Consider the following 22,972-nt stretch of genomic DNA (forward strand, 5'->3'; position numbering starts at 1 on the left):
AACAGCTGCTCAGTTCATTTCACAAACACGAAAAGGGGATTTTCAACTGAATTTTATATTATCTCAAACACTAATTTCCAAAGGAAATCACCAATGCTAATCTCAGTAAACACTGTAGAGTTTTGGCCCTAGATTTCAACTAGGGAGCAGTGAAACCAAACAACCTACATAGAATCTGTATTGCTTCACTTTAAAGGTTTATTTCCTACAATTAAACTAGAAGGATAGGGAGGATATAAAATGACTAAAAGCGAATTGCTATAGCCTTCTCTCTCCATAAATTGGATGATCATATCTAGCCTCTTCTACGGATGCTCAATGGTAAGTTGATGTCCATAACTGAGTGGAACACCTGCAGATACAGGACTTTAAAAATAAACTGTGCAGTTTATTGTGGAGAAGAAAAGTAATATGAAAACAAACAAAACCCCTCACACAACAGTCACTGGCTGGAGCCAGAAGAAATTCTCTCCTTTACTAAGTTACTTGATCAAGCTACAAAGCTTATAGTTCTGCTTAAAGTATCACTGTGAAATTTGCCTTATGAGCAGAAAAATTCTGAAATACTGAACTGAGGGTTAAAATACTCAAATTTTACATCACTGCAAATCCACTGAAATTCTGTTATCAAGGCAATCTAAATGGACTGCCTGGCAGGTAACCCAAAAGTGAGCTGTGAGGTTAAAGGAAGCTAATTTTTTAAGCCAAACCAAACTCCATTTAAAAAACTAGTAGTTTCAGTTACCGAGCAAAATATAACCTTTGTAGGCTACACTGAGCATTACAGACTCAATATACTATCACTCTAGACTCAAAGTTTTCTGCTTGCTTCAGAAATTTGACAAATCAACTCTTACTTGTTCTAGCATTCTAGACTTCAAAAAAAAGCAGATCCAAAGAAGTCTTTTTTTTTTTTTTTTTTTGCTTTTTAAATGAACTTTGAAATCTTGGAATACTTTTAGATTTATTATAAGTATTGCAAAGACATTACAGGGAGTTCCTATATGCCTGTCAACCAGTTTCCCCTAATGTCAAACTTTTTATAACCTACCTGTCAAAAACAAGAAATTAACATTGGTACGTTGTTACTAACTAACCTACAGACTTTATTTGGATTTCACCAGTTTTTCCCCTAATGTCCTTTTTCTGATCCAGGATGCAATCCAGTTACATTTAAAGGTTCCGGTTTTAAAGTCTTACCCAAAATACCTGCCTGGATTTGGCATCTGATTTACTAATTTTAGATGAAAAAGTCACCTCCACGTGATTCCTATGGTTTCTGAACAGAGTTACCCAAGGTGGGCTTTTAACAGCCACCTCTGTGCCAAATACAAGACCATGCCTCCAGAAATCATACAACAACAAAGGTAAACAACTCAGTGCAGCAGGAACAGAGCCTAGGTCGGTACTAAAAATGGTTACAATGGGGGAAACATTTAAAAATGTGTTTTACATCCAAGTGTAATTAGTTCCTGCTGATGGAAATGTTGCTTTAAGTGTTTTTAGTGTCATATCAAGTAGCCCAACTCCCTTGGGCACACGCAGAAAAAAGTCTATGACACTATATAAATAGACACTCCCGTGTAATTAAAATGACAACTACGCAAGAGGCATGGGTGAAAAATTTTATAGAAGAATCAGCAATTACTGTGGTTATTTTGGATTTGCTGAAGTTTAGAACATCATTTTTCTTTAAAACATAATGGCAAGTGATCTCTGGATTCCTCCACCACTCTTACAATCACAGTTCCAACGGCCACCACCAGAGTCCAGTGGGATCCGACATAAATGATCACAAACTATAGTGACAGACATTTCCACTCAGCAGCTCTACAATTAGGGCTTAGAACTCCATCTGCTTAGAGTGGCTTTCTCACAAGCAAGACCCCTTGCCACTAGAGACACACTTTCCCATTGCAACGCACTCAGAATCAATATATTTCTATCCAGATATATATTCCAACACACAGTATCTCCATTAATCACAACCACTACCTCCACTCCCTTCCCTTTGTATTTCTAAACAAGATCTGGGGGAACTATAGCAAGGGTTCACCTACTATTAGCTGGTAATTTGCTCCTCTATCCTAAGTGTCATAAGAATTGGGCGCTAGATACACTTCTTAGTATATTCAATGGCAGGTTCTCCACCGGGTATCGTGCTAAGGGGCCTGTAAGGAGGATGATTTCTCTATTGTTCTTTCCTTAGAGTCAAACTCAATTTCATTCATGCTTCATAAAGTGATAAGTTGGGAATTTCTGAGGGTTGAGCAGAAAGATAAAGCAGCTTTGTGTCAGGTGTAAGGTAATTATTTGCTAGGGTTTCTGTGCTATTTGTTTTTATTCCCTGTGTTTTCATTAACAGCTAATGAGTTTTCTCCCTTAATTCTGAAACAATAGCTTGGCCACTGGAAGTTGGCTTTTTCTGCCATGGATTCAACCAGCTGTTGCTGCTCCATAAACTTTATGGAGAAGTGAATTAAACTGCTAAAAAACTTTCGTTTCCTAATTCAATTCCAAATAAAACGGGGGAAAAAAATGAACCATGATGATGTCCCCTTGTAACTATTTTGACTCACAGCAAACCCAACTGATTCTGAACTTGCAGATGCTATTTAGGGACAAAAACAGGACAGAATGATGATTTTACCAAAGAAAGGAAAAAAGACAGAAAGCAGTTTAAGCATAAAAAATAACATAATAACAAATACATAAAACATATAACTATGTTAGCTTATTGATATGTACAGGCTCAGTGTTTTTTAAATGTTAGTATAAAATAATCAATTTTTACTTTTCTAATCAACTACAAGCTATATTATAAAGGCTTTATTCACATCTGCAACCAATTATTTATATTGCTCAGTTCAAACATTTTTTAGGCTTTGCTATTACCTACCAAGTATCTTTGGATAATATACGGAAATCAAAATTAATATAAAATTGTCTACATGTTTTTGTTTTTATTGTTGCCATTGGAAGGGAACATACAACTTCTTATTTAATATTTAAGATCCCATGCGACACACAGCTCCTTCTTTCAATTAATAAATCCTAAATCAAATGCTATAAATCAAGGTCCCTGATCCAAATCCAGTTAGTTCTCATGCTTGATAGCATTAACATTGCTAGGTTTTCATGGACCAGTTTACTAGTAATGTAGTTTCCAAAGCTGAACCACGGTAAGATTAGCAAACCTGCAGCTTATGATTCCTTATTATAACCATTCACCGAAGTCCCTGAATAACACCAACTACAGAAATATGTTGAGAACACATGTGCCCACATATGTGAAATGTGACTCACATGTAAATATATTATGGAGTACATTTGTTAACACCAAAGCTAAAGTTCTGTCAACACTTCTGTTATAAATTAGATACCATTTTACACATACTCATGCCTTAGAAAATGTATGGTGTTTCCCACAGAACATCTTATTGGCTTCACTGATTTCTAAATATCCATTTGGATGTGCGTGGTTAGTTCTTGCGATTAATCCATATGCAGTGAAGGTCTCAAATTCTTCTCTGTTCTATACAGTCTGACTTTCTGCCCATCTTTTTTTTTGTTCTTCCCACATGTAGCCATAACTCAATGCATAACTATTCTTTTTTTCCCCCAAGGCCCTGGCAGTGAGTATAATAGTACTGAATGTCATTAAGTCTACAGAACAAATGATGGGCCAGGTAAAGAAAGTTTCCATTTATCATTCTTTTAAAAAGTTGCTCCAACCAGATCTCGAATGTACAAGAGATAAATTGAGCCTATGACTAAGTTTTTTAGCTTCGGATACCACTTACTAATTGTCCGGTCATGCTAAGAATAACAGACTTCTGAAGAACATTTAGGGATCTCATTTGCAGAGAGAACAGTCTACAGGATAAGAAATGGAACCAAATTGATTAGATGATTTGATTTAAAATGAACTACATCTGTTAGTGGTGGATTGGATAGGAAAATGCCCAGGGAGCCAATAGAAAAGTTCTTTTCCCCCTGCGCCCCGCTCCTTAAAAAAAAAAAAAAAAAAAAGGTCCTTTGTGATGCAGTTTTTCATTTTGACCAGTAGGGTGGGCTGCAGTGTGTAGCATCATCCTAATTCTCAAAAAAGAAAAAAAAAAAAAAAAAAAAAGGTAGCCACCACGTAAACCTTTCTGCTCCTTCCCTCCCTTCCAGAAAATGCCGAGATTTTTAACCCTTCTTAGGTTTCACATAAAGGCATAACTCTTGGACATTAACAATCCAGAGGGCTGACAGCAACAAATATAAACCAGATAATTGTATATGTGACAACACACACTTCATAAAGCAAATTACAGCGTGTCAGCAATCATTCTGGCTTTACACTAACACAGTCCATCTACCACTGTTATTGTTCAACTGCTACTAAAATGGAGCCTGCTGAGTTAGAATATTTCCAATAGTAATGAGATTTTGACAGAATTCAAAACATGTAAACCTAGGTATTTGGTAGTGTGTAGATTCAATATACTGTGAAATGGATGCATGTGTCATATGGCAACCAGGCAATCATAACCTGGAATTACTGGTTCATAGTTCTGTTCTCCAACGTACTTTTAGTGTTTAAGTCTTATTATAAAGCTACTCAACTGAATTTTCAACATGTTTTGACTTAACAGGAGAAAGTCTGCTACAATAATAATAAAATGTAGTAGATTGGAGTTCCCATTGTGGCACGGTGGAAACCAATCTGACTAGTATTCATGGGAATTTGGGTTCGATCCCTGGCCTCGCTCAGTGGGTTGAGGATCCTGTGTGGCCATGAGCTGTGGTGTAGGTCACAGATGCATCTTGGATCCTACGTTGTTGTGGCTGTGGCATAGGCTGGGAGCTACAGCTCCAATTTGACCCCTAGCCTAGGAACTTCCATATGCTGCAGGTATGGCCCTAAAAAGCAAAAATATATAAATAAACAAAAAAATTTTTAAATGTAATAGCTTACTGAATTCTTCCTGATTACAAGGTCTGGGTCAAGATCCTCTATGTACTATCTCATTTAACGCTCAAAATAATCTTATGATGTATTATTAACCCAAAGCTGAAGATAAATTGAGATGCAGAGATTAAACAATTTACCCGAAGCCATACAACTGACCCACAAGTGGCAGTGCCAAGCTTTGACCCCACTTTGTCTGATTACTAAACTCTTGTTCTAATCCACTGAGCTGTCCAGTCTCCAAACCTGCATGCTTTATAATTTACGATCATTACTCAAAGGCAAAGCATACTTTATGACAGCCAATGACCTGAATTTATGGCATGTGCTACTAATTAGTATTTTTTTTACTTCAGCAAACTAAATCTGTAATCAAAAGTAGAAATTATTGGAGTTCCTGTCGTGGCTCAGTGGTTAACGAATCCAACTAGGAACCATGAGGTTGTGGGTTCAATTCCTGGCCTTGCTCAGTGGGTTGAGGATCCGGAGTTGCTGTGAGCTGTGGTGTAGGTTGCAGCTGTGGTGTAGGTGGCTCAGATCCTGCATTGCTGTGGCTCTGGCGTAGGCCGGCAGCTACAGCTCTGATTAGATTCCTAGCCTGGGAACCTCCATATGCCACGGGAGCAGCCCTAGAAAAGGCAAAAAGGTGGGGAAAAAAAAAAGAAATTATTATAAGTAGTAGGAATACTTGTGGCCACACTAGGCATGGAACTAACAGATGAAGCCAAGAGTGGGCAATGATTTGGTCGAGAAGGAGCTGGTCCAATTCACAGGTTCAAATTTACTGTAACAGTATTGGTGCAGCGATTTTTTTTTTTAAATACCACTTTTTAGCATGAATCTCATGTTTACAAAATTTAACACAACACTTTGGGTTTAATCAGATCAATGCACTGAATTTTTTCCAGCACCTTCTGTTTGATTTTATTGGATCTTGGATATTTTGATGCTGCTTCATAGAAAATGAGCCAATATGTTTTACTCCCAACCATAGCTTTGACTTGGCTTAGTTATAGAATGTATTTCCTTTCTGGCACCAACATGCTTTAAGTTTCACTGTGGGAAAATGCTTCAAAAATATATAATTAGCCATGAATGTGACAATTTCACTACTATTCGTTAATCTTGCTCTCTCTTCCCCTCTTTTCCTTTCCTTTCTCCCAAATAACAAATCGTAGTAGACCTTAGCACCCACTTGCTGTCCTGATGCTTTCTATGGTCCATCACACCCCAATCAGTTTACATTACTTCTTCTTGAGAGAAACTGTAAGACCAGTTGGATTCCAACATCATTTGCTAAAGAAGAATGGGACTACAGGATCTAAAGGTTACGGGTAGATAGGAGGAAAGTTTTACCAAATACCAAATAAATAAATAAATAATATAATAAAGAATAGATCATGGGTAAGATAAGCAGGTCTGAAAATGTGAAACAGCTTTTAACACACTGAAGAAAAGGTGAGTTTTCTTTGTGAGCGATAAGAGACCTCCAATACCACTAAAGCTGTTATGACAAAGGGTGACACTATTCGGCCTCTCAGTGCCCCAGCCCCACCCCAAACAGGAACTCCTGTTCATGTATGAAAATAGCATGGGTGTAACAACAACATCAGCAACCAAAACCTCTCCCCACCAACAATTCTGTTCAAATGTTTGATCTCTTTCGGAACCGAAGTTTCACATGGAAAGGTATCTCTTTATATGTGAAATTTATTTTTTCCTTCTTTATTGGTGTATCACTAACACAAGGAAAGTGCGCAGATCCTAAGGAGAGTAGGCGGTATCACTTCGTAAGCTTAGGAAAATATCTTTCAGAGATGAACTGTGATCAAAAACTTTCTAGGCGGGCAAGTTTGTATTAAGTACATGTCAGCTGACAGAGCCAGATAGGTTCGAAGATTGGCTCTTCCACTCTTTGCTTTACAAGACTTAGTAGTAACTGGAAGCTTTATTTTACACATCATATAAATCCCCTTGTCCATAACTTAACAGTTCCTTTCCTGTGTTAGTGATACTTCAACCACCCTGGTAAACAATAACTATTAAAACAATTTCCAAAGGGAAGTCTGTGTTGAAGAGAAGCACAATGAAAAACTAATGCTTTTATATCTGGACAAAACTGTAATTCAAAAAGATACATGCACCCCTACGTTCACTGCAGCACTATTCATGATAGCCAAGACATGGAAACAACCTAAATGACCACTGACAGATGAATGGATTAAGAAGATGTGGTATATACATACGATGGAATACTACTCAGCCATAGAAAAGAACAAAACAATGCCATCTACAGCAACATGGATGCAACTGGAGATTCTCATACTAAGTGAAGTCAGTCAGAAAGAGAAAGATGAACACCATATGATATCGCTTATGTATAGAATCTAATATATGACACAAATGAACCTATCTACAAAACAGAAACAGACTCACAGACATAGAGAACAGACTTGTGGTTGCCAAGGGGGAAGGGGGAGGGAGTGAGACGGACAGGGAGTTTGAAGTTATTAGATGCAAACTATTACATTTAGAATAGATAAGCGATGAGATCCTACCACATAGCGCAGGGAATTATATCTAATCTCTTGGGATAGAACATGATGGAAGATAATATGAGAAAAAGAATGTATGTATGTGTGTGGCTGGGTCACTTTGCTGTACAGCAGAGATTGGCATGCCATTGTAAATCAAGTTTATTTTAAAAATGAAATACATAAATGAACCTTTCCACAGACAAGAAAATCATGGACTTGGAGAATAGACCCGTGGTTGCCAAGGAGGAGGGGGAGGGAGTGGGATGGATGAGGTGCTTGGGGTTAACAGATGCAGACTCATGCCTTTGGGATGGATTAGCAATGAGATCCTGATGTGTAGCACTGGGAACTATGTCTGGTCACTTATGATGGAGCATGATAATGTGAGAAAAAAACAATGTATACTTGTATGTGTAACTGGGTCACCATGCTGTACAGTAGAAAACTGACAGAACACTGTAAACCAGCTATAATGGAAAAAATAAAAATCATTATATAAAAAAACAAATTTTTAAAGCAGAAATGCAAAACATTTTGTATTCAAATTAACTACACATTTTTCTCAGTACTTGTATCCAGAACATGAAAATTCATCAGAGACACAATTCCTGAAGTATATTAATTGTTATACCAAAATTCCATGTTCAGGAACTGTACCATTACCTGATTTTCTGTATTGGTCCAGGGATAATTCTATATAAAAGAAATAGTTTATAAGTTTTTTTAGTCAACAGACTAATTGAATAAACTTAAAGCAGTCATTAATTTATCAATTACTTTATTTCTTTTGCCATCTACATAATAACAAGAATCAGAGGTTCTATGATTTTTTTTTCTGCCACACCTGCAACATGCAGAAGTTCCCAGGGCCAGGGATCAAATATGAACCACAGCAGTGACAATGCTGAGTCCTTAACTTCTAGGCCACCAGGGAACTCAGAGGCTCTATGAACTTTTAATCACCACATATGGAAAAAAGAAAGACTGAGATAGGGTAAAAAAAGGTATATCATTTACTGTAAGTATTATATGATACAATTTCATTATTTATTTTAAAATTCACTTTTAAGTGGTAAGTGAACACAACACACCTATATACTACTGGTTCTCTAACTAGACAACAGAGAATGCTGCCATTTAATGCCATCTTTAGGGCCTCGACCATAACTTCATATGTAAAAATAAATAAATGAGGGAAAAAGTGAATGGAGATAAACTACCAAATCATGATCCTATTGAAAAAAGGTACTGTATTAAGTATTTTTGTATGCTTCTTTTTCTTCCCAGTTTTATTGGTATATAATTGACATATAACATCATATTAGTTTTGGGTACAACACAGTGATTTGATACATGTATATATTGAGAAAGTTTTGTGGGTTTTCCATATCCTTTAATGAATTGCAAAAATATTAACAGAAAAGACTCCCCTCCCTCTCCAGACTCTAAGTTTAGTCACCATCTATCACTTCACATAGCTACATTTTTTCTATTATGAGAACTTTTAAGATCTGCTCTCTTAGCACCTATAGTAAGCTTTAGTACATAAAAGAATTTAAGTATGCTCAGAGCAAAAATTTCAAATATAACAAGAAGGTATGTAATGAAAGCTCATCTTCCCACCTTTCTCTTGGTTATTTTCTCCAGAGGCAACCATTGTGATGATTCTTGGGGTTCATAAAAGTTCTATCTAAATATAACAAGTGTCTGTGAGGGCAGTTATATCTCTCTCTCTCCTTTTTTTCTTTTCTTTTTTTTTTTTTTTTGTCTTTTTGAAATTTTCTTGGGCCACTCCCTCGGCATATGGAGGTTCCCAGGCTAGGGGTCGAATCAAATCGGAGCTGTAGCCGACGGCCTACGCCAGAGCCACAGCAACGTGGGATCCGAGCAGCGTCTGCGACCTACACCACAGCTCACGGCAACTCCGGATCCTTAACCCACTGAGCAAGGCCAGGGATCGAACCCGCAACCTCATGGTTCCTAGTCGGATTTGTTAACCACTGAGCCACGACGGGAACTCCTCTCTCTCTCTTTTAAACAAATGATAGCATTTGTTCTCTTTTGTATTCTGCTAATCATTTATCTTGGAGGTTGCTTCATATCAAACACAAAAATAGATTTATCTCGTTTTTATATTAACTAAGTTTAGCTCAAAAAAATCATCTGTGCACATGGTAAAAATTCAAATAGTACCAAAGGTTATAAATAACGAAGACTCTCTCTTTCACTCATACCCATGCTCCCCTCAACAGGCTACCACTATTAATAGATTCACGTATAGCCGTCCCAAAATATCCTATACACAAATAAAAGCAAGCTCATGTGCGGGCATGCATGTGCACATGTGCAGGCACACATGCACACAGAGAAACTGTCCAAATTGCCCTCTTCACTTAATATGCCTTGGAGAGCTCCCCAGAATATACATATAAATTCTTTTAACCTCTAGGTAGCACCACATTAAATGCATGCAACACATTTTATGTAAACTAGTCCCCTACTGCTGAACATTTAGGCTGTTTGGAGTCTTTGCTATTCCAAACAATGCTATAAATGAACATCCTTGCGTATAACATATTGTGTAGGGAATACAGAAGACAGCAGCATCTGATTCAAATGATTTCTTCTTTTGCCTGCATGAAAATCAGTCCTTTTTCTTGTGTTTCAAGATCATGTACTCTGGAAAGGACATTTACAAAGGATACAAAAAAAATCTCAGGAAATTTTAAGGTTAAAAAGAAAAAAACGAGTCCTTTTATTTAAAAAAAAAAAAAACAACCCTCTCTTTGACAGTGGTTGCAAAGCAGTTCATTAATTTAAAAATGCATTATTACATTATTCTAATCTTTTTTTAAAAAAACCTCAACCAGTACACGTACAGGAAGTAAAATATTTGAAAAGGTATCAAAGTCAGTAATTAACTTCAAAAACTGTGTGTGTGTGTGTGTGTGTGTGTGTGTGTGTGTGTGTATCCACCTCCTACAGATTAATTTGTGTAAAATGTAGTAAATAAGGAAAGGAGGGGAAAGGCCCAAAGGAAGTCAAGCCACAAAAGTAGCTGTCAAGATTGTTGATGCTAAAAATTTGGGCTATAGCCAAGGGCGGGAATATTTGTCCTGTGTACATTTTCCCCTATTAAATTCCCAAAAGACATGGAAAACATTCTGGAAGATTTCTTTTTTAAAAAGTAGCATAGGTTAGGAAATTCTATGTTCATAACCAACACTTGTGTTATAAAATATTAGCATTCCAGGAATGGTGATAGAAAGATACTTAACAATAAATTACAAATATTGTAAATTCAGACTTTTTCTTACATTTGCAAACACATCATAAATTTCAGCTATGTTTCTTTGTATAAATCCTACTTACGACTGTGCTAAAACCTTTTGGCATGAATGCAAAGAGTATTTTCATAAATAAAACTTAGTAAATCACTATACACTCCATTAATTCAAAAACACTTCTCTTCAGCTTCAAAGGGAAACCCTTCTCTCCTTGTTTTAGTGCTAAGATGGTGTTTCTTTGCTGCTTTAATGGTTTGCTTCTTGTAGCTGTCATAACTACATGCTCCAAGTATGTGATAGTAAGAGACGAGAAGTTAAGTGACATCCATGCTTCGATTCAACATGTCTCAGACATTACAGAGCCATAAGCCCATAAATCTAACCTCTGAAGTGCCTATCAATAAAAAGTCTGCACATACATTCTTTAAATGCAAACTTCACAAATATATACATGGCTCTAGACCAAGGTTCACCTGGAATGGATGAATTTTATGGAAAGATATGTGAAATATACATTATCTAAGTTCCATACATCAATTTTCTTGCCTCACTCTACTTTGGAACATAAAAATAATTCTTGCTACCACTTTAGTAAGTACCTACCAAGTGGCAGGCACGCCTCATGTGTTCATCATCTCATCATAATTCATCACAACTCATCGTAATTGTGAAGGAGATATTATCAGCAAGATTTTATGGATGAGAAGATTATGGTACTTGCCACAGCTCACAAGGCTTGTTAGTAGAGGAGCTGAGATTTGAATTCAGGTCTGATTTCAAAGCTCGTCCTCCTTCCTTAAACGTGAAACAAAAACTTCCAAGACAAAAAAAAAACCCCTCACTAATTTATGTATTTTTGTGTCCAAGATACATACAGTATTTTATGCATTAATGTACCAGGTTTCATAACAGAAAGAAAATAATGCTACATTTGTATTAATCTCAACTTAGATTTTTTTCTTTATCTTTGCATCATGGTGAATTTAAAAAATGTACAAAAGTAGGCAAAACACTGTAATAAACCCCCATGTACACAACATCTAGCTTCAACAGGAATTAACTTACAATCCATCTTATTTCACCTATACCCCTACCTCCATTTATTTCTCCCTCTCCCATATTATCTTGAATAATATGTTAGAATCTATTATTTTATCTTTAAATATTACAGCACACACCTCTTTAAGACAAGGACTCTTTTTAGAAAAACATAAACATGGAGTTCCTGTCGTGGCACAGCAGAAACGAATCCCACTAGGAACCATGAGGTTGTGGGTTCAATCCCTGGCCTTGCTCAGTGGGTTAAGGATCCGGAGTTGCCGTGAGCTGTGGTGTAGGTTGCAGACGCGGCTTGGATCCCTCATTACCGTGGCTCTGGCATAGGCCGTTGGCTACAGCTCCGATTTTATTTGATTCGACCCCTAGCCTGGGAACCTCCATATGCCGTGGGTACGACCCTGAAAAGACCAAAGACAAAAAAATAAATAAAATAAAATAAACATAATGCCATTGTCACACCTGAAAAATTAGCAGTAGATTCTTAACATTAAATATCCGGTCAGTGTTCAAATTTCTAATTCTCTCATAGATATCATTTTTATAGTTTGTTTTACCCAGGATGCAAATAAGATCCACACTTTAATTGATATGCCTTTTAAATCTCCTTTAATCTACAGGTAATGTGGCTTTATAATAACATTTTTAAAATTCACTTTGCACTAGTTTGCAAAGCTAGGTTTTTAGGCATCGATTTTATTTGACAAATTTAAAAATAAGATTTTTAAAATTAATGCAGTGGAAAGTTTCCATATTGAAATATACTAAATAATTTTCTCATAAACCCTCTATACCACCCATGCAGATACTCAAGGAATCTTCGAGCTGGCAAGAAATTTCACTGGCGCATATTTACCATTGTCACAAATGTAATGTGAGTGACCACTGGACAGAAAAAAAATATAATTTTGTCATATGTATTTATAATAGTCCCATGGTCTTTCTTAAATTTTTATATAAATATTGTGTCACTTGTTTTAGGCTCTGGATCCATGGTGGGAAATTTTTCTAATATTCATGAAGATGTTTTATAGCAAAATTTAGACTGTAAACACTTGCCCTGTAATTGAAATTTTGATTCAATTATAACTGTCAGTATGCTAAATGCCAAGTGCTATTGTTATCATATCTAAAAGGTTAAAATTAATATTGTTGTTTAGACATCCAACCAATATCGTGTTTTAGATATCTGATTGCTGAAATGGTAACAGTTCCATGGCAAAGATTCCAATGAATTTTTTTGTAACTTTTTTTTATTTTTTCTTTTCAGGGCTGCAACCATGGCATATGGAGGTTCCCAGGCTAGGGGCTGAATCAGAGCAGCAGCTCCCGGCCTATGCCACAGCCAAAGCAATGTGGGATCTGAGCCGCATCCGAGACCTACACCACAGCTCGCGGTCTCCGACTCACTAAGCGAGGCCAGGGACAGAACCTGCGTCCTCATGGATACTAGTCAGATTCCCTTCTGCTGAGACACGATGGCAACTCCTTTTGTAACTTTAAGTGAAAAATTAAGTAGGAAAAAAGTTTTCAAAAGTAAGCAAGACTTGGGAATTCCCTGGTGACTCAGTGGGTTAAGGATTCAGTGTTGTCACTGCTATGGCATAGGTTCAATCCCTGGCCTGGGAACTTTTGCATGGTGCGGGCATGGCCAAAAAACACAAAAAAGTAAGCGGGACTTGAATTATCAAAGGAATCTCAATCATATTCAAAAATAAAAAGTCTTTCCTATATTTTCTAATTATACTTGAGCTCATTAAGAGAGTTCTTTCATTTCTCTTCCTTCTACATTAAAGTAATACATTATTCGGATTATGTTTTGTTTTTTCCTATGTTTTATTCTTTTTTAATGAACATCATTCAGGAAGTTGATAGTGGACCAAAATTTAGGCGAAAATGTAAGGGAAAGAATTACCATTACACTACCATAAACAGAAACTATGCTATGTCCGGGTACAGTGCTAGGGGCTTACTTCTCTAGCCCTTGTGACCACCCTGCAATGAGACAGTAAAATACAGCAATGAGAATATTGAGCTCTGGAACTATTAATGAGCATGGGGTTTCTTACTGGGGTGATGAAAACATTCTGAAATTAGATAATGGTGATGGATGCACAACTCAGTGACTATGCTAAAAACCACTGACTTGTCTGTTTTTACAGGGTGAATTTTATGGCATGTGAATGACATCTCAATAAAGCTGTTATTTTTTTCTAAAAAGAGTATATGCTGTGAAGTCAGGCTGACCAAGTTAGGAGTTCCTGTCACGGCTCAGAGGTAACAAATCTGAATAGCATCCACGAGGACGCAGGTTTGATCCCTGGCCTCCCTCAGTGGGTTAAAGATCCGGCATTGCCATGAGCTGTGGTGCAGGTTGCAGATGCGGCTCGGATCTGGCATGGCTGTGGTTTGTGGTTGTGGCTGTGGTGGACAACTACAGCTCTGATTTGACCCCTAACCTGGGAACTTCCATATGCTGTGGGTACAGCCTTAAAAAGACAAAACAAAACAAACAAAACACAAAAACAGACTGATCAAGTTAGAATCCTTGAGAAGCATGGCTTTGAACATCTTAACCTCTCTGTGCCTCTGTACCCACATCTATCAAATGGGTATATTAATACCTATTTCATAGGGCTGTTCTGAGGGTTAAATAAGATAATGCATTTAAAGGATTTAGCACAGTGTCTGGCACAATCCCAATGTATAGATAAGGAAGCTGAGGTTCACAGAAATTAAGCAACTTAATAAGGTCACAGAACCTTTAGCTAAATGATACAGGTGGGATTTGAACCCAGGTCTATCAGGCCTCAATATTCATGTTCTTTCTACTATGCCATGTTTCTTCTCCAGAACAGGGGGAAAATTCTCCCCAATATTATGCATGGGTCACTCCTCTACCACGTTAAGCCTGGGATTGGATGGAATGAGGGATAAGAAAATCTTTACTTGTGATCCTTCTCTTGGTCTAGGCCGTCCGCTGTCCTAAGCATCCTTCTTCAAAAATTATCTTTTCAGCACATTGTACCAACTCATCACAGATGTTACCAGATGTTTAAATGTATGCTAATAAAGAGGTTTATAAATAAGAGCTCTTTTAAAATTAAGGGCTATTTTCCTTCTGGGCACCAGATTCTGTTTTAGTCCAAATATCCTGAAGAACACAGGTATATATTTAGGCAACTGCCATCATCTTCCTGCACAAAGGATCCTGCCATAAATAAAAAGGCTCTTATACATTTCTATTATTTCCATAATCTTGAATTGTCCTCTAGCATCTCAGATAGACCTAAGGTGCTCCCACCCACCCTACCAGTTTCTGAAACAAACAATCAGCCAAGATCTGATCGAAGGAACAAAGGAAAAGCTATTCCTTCCTGTCTCACCTCAAAAAAAATGTCTTAGGAAGAGGAGCAAAGCTGGGGCTAAGTCACACGAGGACTTGATCTTTCCTTACATTTACTTCCAAATGAGCAAAGAATTTGTCCAATCATTGTCAAGAAGCAAAGCAGTTTTCTCTTCCAAATAAACTCTTTTCAATTGTCCCCTTGGCTGCTCTACCTGTGACCTCTTTCTAAGAGTGAAAGGCTGTGTAGAAGGTACCCTATGTTGGAAGATACAAGAATCTGGTAAGATGTGCTGCTTTGTTTTTTAGCCCCACATAGTCTCTTGTGTTAAGCTCCAAAATTATTTTCTCTTCTCAGCACATTACTATACCACATCTCTGACACTAATTCTTTATTTTTCCTTTAGTAATTAATTCTACCCTCACAGTTCCATTCATTTCTGCCAGTTCACATTCATATTCTGCCCCCTGTGGATTTTGGTTAACAGCTGTTAAACCCTGAACTATACGGCCATTCCCCAAATAGCATATTTCACATTTTGCAAAGCAAACTGCTATATTATTATATGTAATCCTCTATCCTCAATCTACTTTTTCAGCCATAAATGCTTTAGGACAGTGAGATATACAGTAACACCATATCACGTTATTTAAAATATTACAAATGCTACGACTTTAACTTACAAAACTAAAAAGCTTTACAAATAAAAGATTTTTATTTCTTAAAGTTTGCTTTTAAAGGAAGTCTTATATAGACTTGAAAGTATGAACTGGGAAAATTAAAATTTTAATACAAGTATCATTACCCACAATTTGAATTTTTAAAGATATTACTGCTCACTGGGACTGGATACATTGACAATATTAAGAGAATAAAAAATATTGGAAAAGTTTGCAATTGGTTAAAAAATATTACAGAGCAAACTAGTTCACAAAGCTTTTTGTGAGCTTAATCTAAAATGCTCTGTGATTTTCTGAGAAAATAAAAATCCCCCATTTATAATAAGTTGAGATAATTAATATTCAGGAGGTTTCTGACATTCTCAACCAGCGTACTAAAAATTAAGAATGCATACACTTTAAAAACAACCCCTCAAACTGAATTCAGAAAAAAATTCCCATTTTGTATCTTTAAAAAAAATGTGTTCTAGTCCTGTCTTTTTAAAAAAATTTTGCACACAGCTGACTGTTGTACATTTCAGAATCATGCCAGATGCTGGGTTCATCAAGCAAAAGCAGGAAAACAATGGTTTGAAAGCAATTAGACGCGCTGAGGCTGCAGTGAGGCTCATATTAAAATGTGATAACACTGTTCTTGTGGGAATTTCAACACTACTCCATTTCTGACATTTTTCTGCTGCCAGACAGGCAGGCTGTGTAGAAGAGCACTGTGATCGAGAAGGTAACATACTGGAATTTATTTCTGGAGCAAATGAAGGATTAGCTGAGTTGGAGCCCTCCCAAGGCTTTTATTATGGACTCGGCCACCATCTTATTTGAATGCCAGTGGTTCCTGTAGGCATCTAACAAAGCTCAAGGAATAAAAATATATTAAAGCTTTGGTTCTATAAAATAATCCAGCACGAATCCATTCAGAAGGCAGAAGTGTCAGAGCCTCTTATTGCTAAAAAGCAGGGCAGGGGGCCCCAGCGGGGTGAAGGTTAATTAAACACTCCACTAACTTTTCTCATGAATGGCTGGCTCTGGAGAAGCTTATTTAGATGAGATAGAAGTAAATAATACCGTCTATACATTTTTAGAATAAAACCATGAACAGTTAAAGAGGACTCACCTTGAGGCTGAAAATCCCAAAAGTACCTGAAATACAAGGAAAAAGAATAGAGATAAGTGAACCTTGTATTTCTCAGTCTTGGTTGGCATATTGTAGGTACAGCACCCAGTCCAAAAAGCTTCCTAAATAGTCAACAATTAGCCAAAGCTACGACCTACTCAAAGAAAACCCAAAGCATTATCCTTGAGATTTGAAAGATTCTTAAAGGCTTGAAAGGGTATTTAACTCATTGTACCTCCTTAGGTAAGTTGGACTTGAGAGATGGAAAGGTCTAAGAGGTTACCTAGCCATGGTCCAGAGTGTCTCATCAGAAGCTCTGCAGGCTTTGAACAGAACAATTCTTTGTATAACAAGCTGTCCTATGTATTACAGGACAATCAGCATCACTGGTCCTGGGCACCAAAAACTAGTGGCACCTCCAATTATTAATGACAACTAACCCCACCCCCCACCCCACTCAACACATCCCCAAATACCTTCGAGGCCTAAATGATTAATTTTACAAGGGAAGCATGAACAACTGACTCAAGGTCATCTAACATGTTAGTGTCTGAGCCAAGACTGGGATTCCTGCTGTCCACTCTAGTACTCTATCTCCTCCTTTATTTTGGGAAATGCTTGGCAAGGCTGACAACCCTCAAAGTTTCAAAACGAATGAAACAGCAGTGGCGGAAAGGATTATTTGTAAGTCACTTATTTGAAATCTAAATTGCTTTTTTACCCCATAGAAGCAATGTTATATGGTGGCTACCCACAAAAGTCTATTGCACTTTGGATTCCATTTCCTCCTGCCTTCACAGGAACCTTATATTATTCTATATTGATTTTCTCTTGTATATATATTCAACCTCTTCCTCTCAACCTGGCCCTTTCCATCAGCATTTATGCTCATATAAAAATAAAGCAAGCCCTCCGCCACCCCCGTCACATCCTCCATCCATTGTCCTTTCCCTTCATGTCACAGTGAAAGTTTCAGAAGTGTTATCTATAGATTTTCTCTTTATTTCCTCACCTCCCACTCACTCCTCCACACACTCCGATCTTGCTTAGAGTCAACACATGTTAATTCTTCCTATGAACACTGTGACCTCCATGCCACTAAATACAAAGAATAATTTTCTATCCTGGTCTTGACTTCTCAGGGGTGTATATGTGTATAGAAGCATTTCTTCCTAGGGAGAGAGCCCACAGTTTTTTATCAAATTCTGAAAAGGACTTACAACCCCAAAAAGATTAGGAAAAAGGGTAACATATTGGTGATAACGGCGCAGATTTCAGTACATACCTGACTGAAATAAGGTGGGGCTGCTTTAGGGAGGAACATCAGCCCGGCGAGGATCGAAGTTATTTCTTTATAAGATAAAAATTCAGAAAATGGAGAGAAAGGAGATCAGCGGGGGGCAGAGAGGCCATAATCCACCTGAATTTGTGGGAATTAGCAGAGGTGAGGAAGAGAATGTGATGAAGAAACCTCACAGTTGGCTTTTCTTGTTCCTTTCCCTTTCCCAGGACAGTTCTGGGCAATCAGGTGAAAGAATGTAAGATGCTTGGGTTAGAGGGTAGGAGCAGTTTAGGACAGCTCTTGACGTCTTCAGCGGCAAAGGCGAGAGGCAATAAGAGGAGGAAGGGGTGAGAGATGTAAAGGTGGAACACTGGTGGGGGGAAAGGACGTCCGTGTCGACATAAGGGCATATGTAAACTGGAACTGGCTGTAACTCAAACGGGTCACACACATGAGTATGATGAGTCCCTTTCAGCCTAGCAGACAGTGCAGCTGCCCACGGAACCTGGCCACTGTGAGAAGTTTTCTGTAAAACTCCTCTCTGTAAAACACAGCTAATCAAGCAGATCAGCAAAGGAGGGAGCCATTTTCCATCTTCTGTTCCTATTTTTCCATCTTCTCTTAAGGCATTACCTTGACCTCCAATTCTAATAATTACCCAACCTCTAATTTGATATATGTAAAAATGAGGGAGTGCAAACTGTGTGTGTGCACTCCTCTTTCCAAAATGTTAATGATGGCAACAGCAAAAACTTTACTAACAAGTGTTGTTCTCATTTATTGATCCAGAAAAAACCAAGGCATGCCATGGCAGTTAAGGGATCAACTCCTGGCAAATCGTTAAACAGATGAAATAGGTCAGTAATGATCTTAGCCTCTTCTTTTGTTTGCTCCTCCCACCTCCCTGCACAAACCCCACAGAGCTCACACACATCTTTCAATTCCCTTCTCTACCTACTGTAAAGTACCCTGATTTCCTGGTTTCTCTTATTAATTAAGAAAATGTTACAAGTTCACATATACCAAGTATATTGCTTCTACCAACAGTAGCTCTGTCTTAAGAAGGCTGATTATGGGGAAAGAATTAAATTTAACCCAATAAAGTATCAGGTCTATCTAGTCTTTTTTTTTTTTTTTTTTTTTTTTTGTCTTTTTGCCATTTCTAGGGCCGCTTCCTCGGCATATGGAGGTTCCAGGCTAGGGGTCCAATTGGAACTGTAGCCACCCGCCTACACCAGAGCCACAGCAATGCGGGATCCGAGCCACATCTGCAACCTACACCACAGCTCACGGTAATGCTGGATCCTTAACCCACTGAGCAAGGCAGGGATCGAACCCACAACCTCATGGTTCCTAGTCAGATTCGTTAACCACTGCGCCACGACAGGAACTCCTAGTCAATGTTAAATAGCATAATCTGCTTCATCTTTGGTGATGCTGTAATTTAACATTTCTGTCCATAAAAGTCATATATAGAACTTGATGTGGAATGACATGAAGTAGAATGGTAGTTTCCTTCTTTCTCAGAACCTATGAAACTATCCTGGAAACCTACCGCCTTTCCCTCTCTTCTTGCTCTAAATTTTAATTACGTTGCAACCCTAGAGAAAGTCTGTTAAAATGCGCTGGTGTGCACATGCACACACAGCTCACAGAGCATACTTCTAAAAGACAAGGCCAAAAGGTGAGCAATCTCATCCCTCGCTGGAGGGCGCCATGGATCATTCTCTGCTGCACTCATTTAAGGTCTTGATCTTGTCTTGTTAAATATCTTCTACGATGGCCTTGATCCCATTCTCTGGAAAGATGATTCCACACTAGAGAATTCTACACTCTTTAGGAGGCATTTAGTCAAATCCGGCCAACATCTTCTAATTCTTCTCCTTCACTCTGAAAACAATTATCCCTTAGCCAGAGACTCCAACAAGTCTGAAACTAGAAATTTTAAACCAAAATACAAAGACCACAATAGAAGTATATAGAAGAGCAAGCATGCAAACGCACACACAGAGTTGTATTTATCTTAAAAGCCTCAGAGAATTTCATATCAGGCCTGTGCAGATAGATAACAAACACTCCTTTAATCTTCTCTTTGAAGCTTCAGCTTCAATATGAAAGGAAAGCTATCACTCCTCTGCAATATCCATCCGCAACATCATCAGGTCCATGCAAATGATATCTGGAACCGGAAAAAGATGAGTACGAAGGAGCCGAGAAAAAATGCTGCAACCATATTGATGATGATGATTTTTCACATTCAGTCAAAAGAAATCCATCTTTACTTGTGCCTCCAAAAATGAAAATGGAAGAATAAGATTTCACAAGGTTTAGTCTACTTTACAGAATAGAGGCTTGAAAATTTAGGGTTACATCACCTGCAAGACAAATGCTGCTATTTTTGTTTTAAAATTAAAGAGGTTGTAATTGAACTTTAGTTTAGGGGAAGGTGTAACAAATAAAAGCAACCCACCATACTGAGGGAGTCTTGATAAACAGCTGCAGCTGTAGCAGCAGTAGTAATAACAATGATAATATGATAATAATAAGATTTTTGGAACATAGTGTTGGGCACTGTTCTATGCAGTTCTCTTATATTAACTGACTTCTTCCATACTCTAACCCCGTTATTACGCCCATTTTATAAATGAGGAAACTGAGGCATCAAGACGTGAGATAACTTGCCCATGGTTACAAACCTAGTGAATGAGGCGGACAAGTTTTCTAGCAACTAGTTCCAGAAGAGGCACTCTAATAAGAAGTTAAGGAGGAAAGTCTTAAAAATATAATCTAATGTAGGGTATTCCCGTCATGGCTCAAGGGAAACAAATCTGACTAGCATCCATGACTAGCATCCATGAGGATGCAGGTTCGATCCCTGGCCTTGCTCAGTGGGTTAAGGACCTGGCGTTGCTGTGAGCTGTGGTGTAGGTTGCAGACGTGGCTCAGATCTGGCATTGCTGTGGGTGTGGCGTAGGCCAGCGGCTACAACTCCGAATTGACTCCTAGTCTGGGAACCTCCATATGCTGCAGGTATGGCCCTAGAAAGACAATATATATGTATATATTCATTCTCACTTAAAAAGACTCAGCAAAAAATGGTCTTTCTCCAAAGACATTTTACTACTGTAACAATTCAGTCAACATAGATTTATTGAATATCTTTTGTAAATAGTCCTTTTCCCTAGTGCCATGGATGAAATAGATATGGTCTATCTACAGATATATTTCAGTATCTTTCTTTTTTAATTATAGTTGATTTACAATGTCCTGTCAATTTCTGCTTACAGTAAAGTGACCCAGCTATACACATATATACACGTTTTCTCACATTTTCCTCCATCATGTTCCATCACAAGTGATTAGATATGGTTCCCTGTGCTATACAGCAGGATCTCACTGCTTATATACTTCAAATGCTATAGTTTGCGTTTACTAACCCCAAACGCCCTGTCCATCCACTTCCTCCCTCTCCCCTGGGCAACCACAAGCCTGTTCTCCATGTCCATGAGTTTGTTTCTTTTCTGTAGATAGGTTCATATGTGCTGTTTATTAGATTCCAGATATGTGATATCATATGATATTTGTCTTTCCCTTTCCAACTTCACTTAGTATGAGTCTCTAGCTCCATCCATGTTGCTGTAAATGGCATTATTTTGTTCTTTTTTACGCAGAGTAATATTCCATTGTGTATATGTACTACATCTTCTTAATCCATTTATCTGTCGATGGACGTTTAGGTTGTTTCCATGTCTTGGCTCTTGCGAATAGTGCTGCAATGAACACAGGGGTGCATGTATCTTTTTCAATGAAAGTTTTGTCTGGATATATGCCCAGGAGTAGGACTGTTGCATAATACAGTAATTCTATATTTAATTTTCTGAGGCACCTCCATACTGTTTCCCATAGCGGTTGTATCAATTTACATTCCCACCAACACTGTAGGATGGTACTCTTTTTGCCACACCCTCTCCAGAATTCGTTATCTGCACACTTATGACCAGTGTGAGGTGGTACCTCATTGTAGTTTTGATTTGCATTTCTCTAATAATAGTGATGTTGAGCATTTTTTCATATGCCTGTTGGCCATCTGTATGTCTTCTTTGGAGAAATGTCTATTCAGATCTTCTGCACATTTTTCAATTGGGTTATTTGTTTTTTTTGCTGTTGAGTTGTATGAGTTGTTGGTATATTTTGGAGATTAAACCCTTGTTGGTTGCATCATTTGAAACTATTTTCTCCCATTCTGTAGGTTGTCTTTTTTTAATGGTTTCCTTTGCTGTGCAAAAGCTTGTAAGTTTGATTAGGTTCCACTGGTTCATTTTTGTTTTTATTCCTATTGCTTTGGGAGACTGACCAAAAAAAAAAAAGCATTTGCAGAATTGATGTCAGAGAATGTTTTCCCTATGTTCTCTTCTAGGAGTTTTATGGTATCTTGTCTTATGTTTAAATCTTTGAGCTATTTGAGTTTATTTTTGTGCATGGTGTGAGGGTGTGTTCTAGTTTCACAGATTTACATGCAGCTGTCCAGTTTTCCCAGTACCACTTGCTGAAGAGACTGTCTTTTCCCCATTTTATATTCTTGCCTCCTTTGTCGAAGATTAATTGGCCATAAGTGTCTGGGTTTATTTCTGGGTTCTCTATTCTGTTTCATTGGTCTGTATGTCTGTTTTTGTACCAGTACCACACTGTCTTAATTATTGTAGCTTTGTAATATT

The 22,972-nt window shown here is 37.8% G+C and overlaps 1 protein-coding gene across 1 annotated transcript in view; it reads right to left on the minus strand.

Moving 5' to 3' along the window:
• Nucleotides 1-22,972, minus strand: part of SKAP1 (src kinase associated phosphoprotein 1) — a 308,582-nt gene that overhangs the window by 210,656 nt on the left and 74,954 nt on the right. The window contains exon 3 of the mRNA XM_013979973.2: nucleotides 16,976-17,001. Within this exon, the coding sequence (XP_013835427.2) occupies nucleotides 16,976-17,001 (26 nt within the window). The remainder of the gene's footprint in view (nucleotides 1-16,975; nucleotides 17,002-22,972) is intronic.

Source organism: Sus scrofa, chromosome 12, assembly GCF_000003025.6.
Source record: "Sus scrofa isolate TJ Tabasco breed Duroc chromosome 12, Sscrofa11.1, whole genome shotgun sequence".
Taxonomy (NCBI): domain Eukaryota; kingdom Metazoa; phylum Chordata; class Mammalia; order Artiodactyla; family Suidae; genus Sus; species Sus scrofa.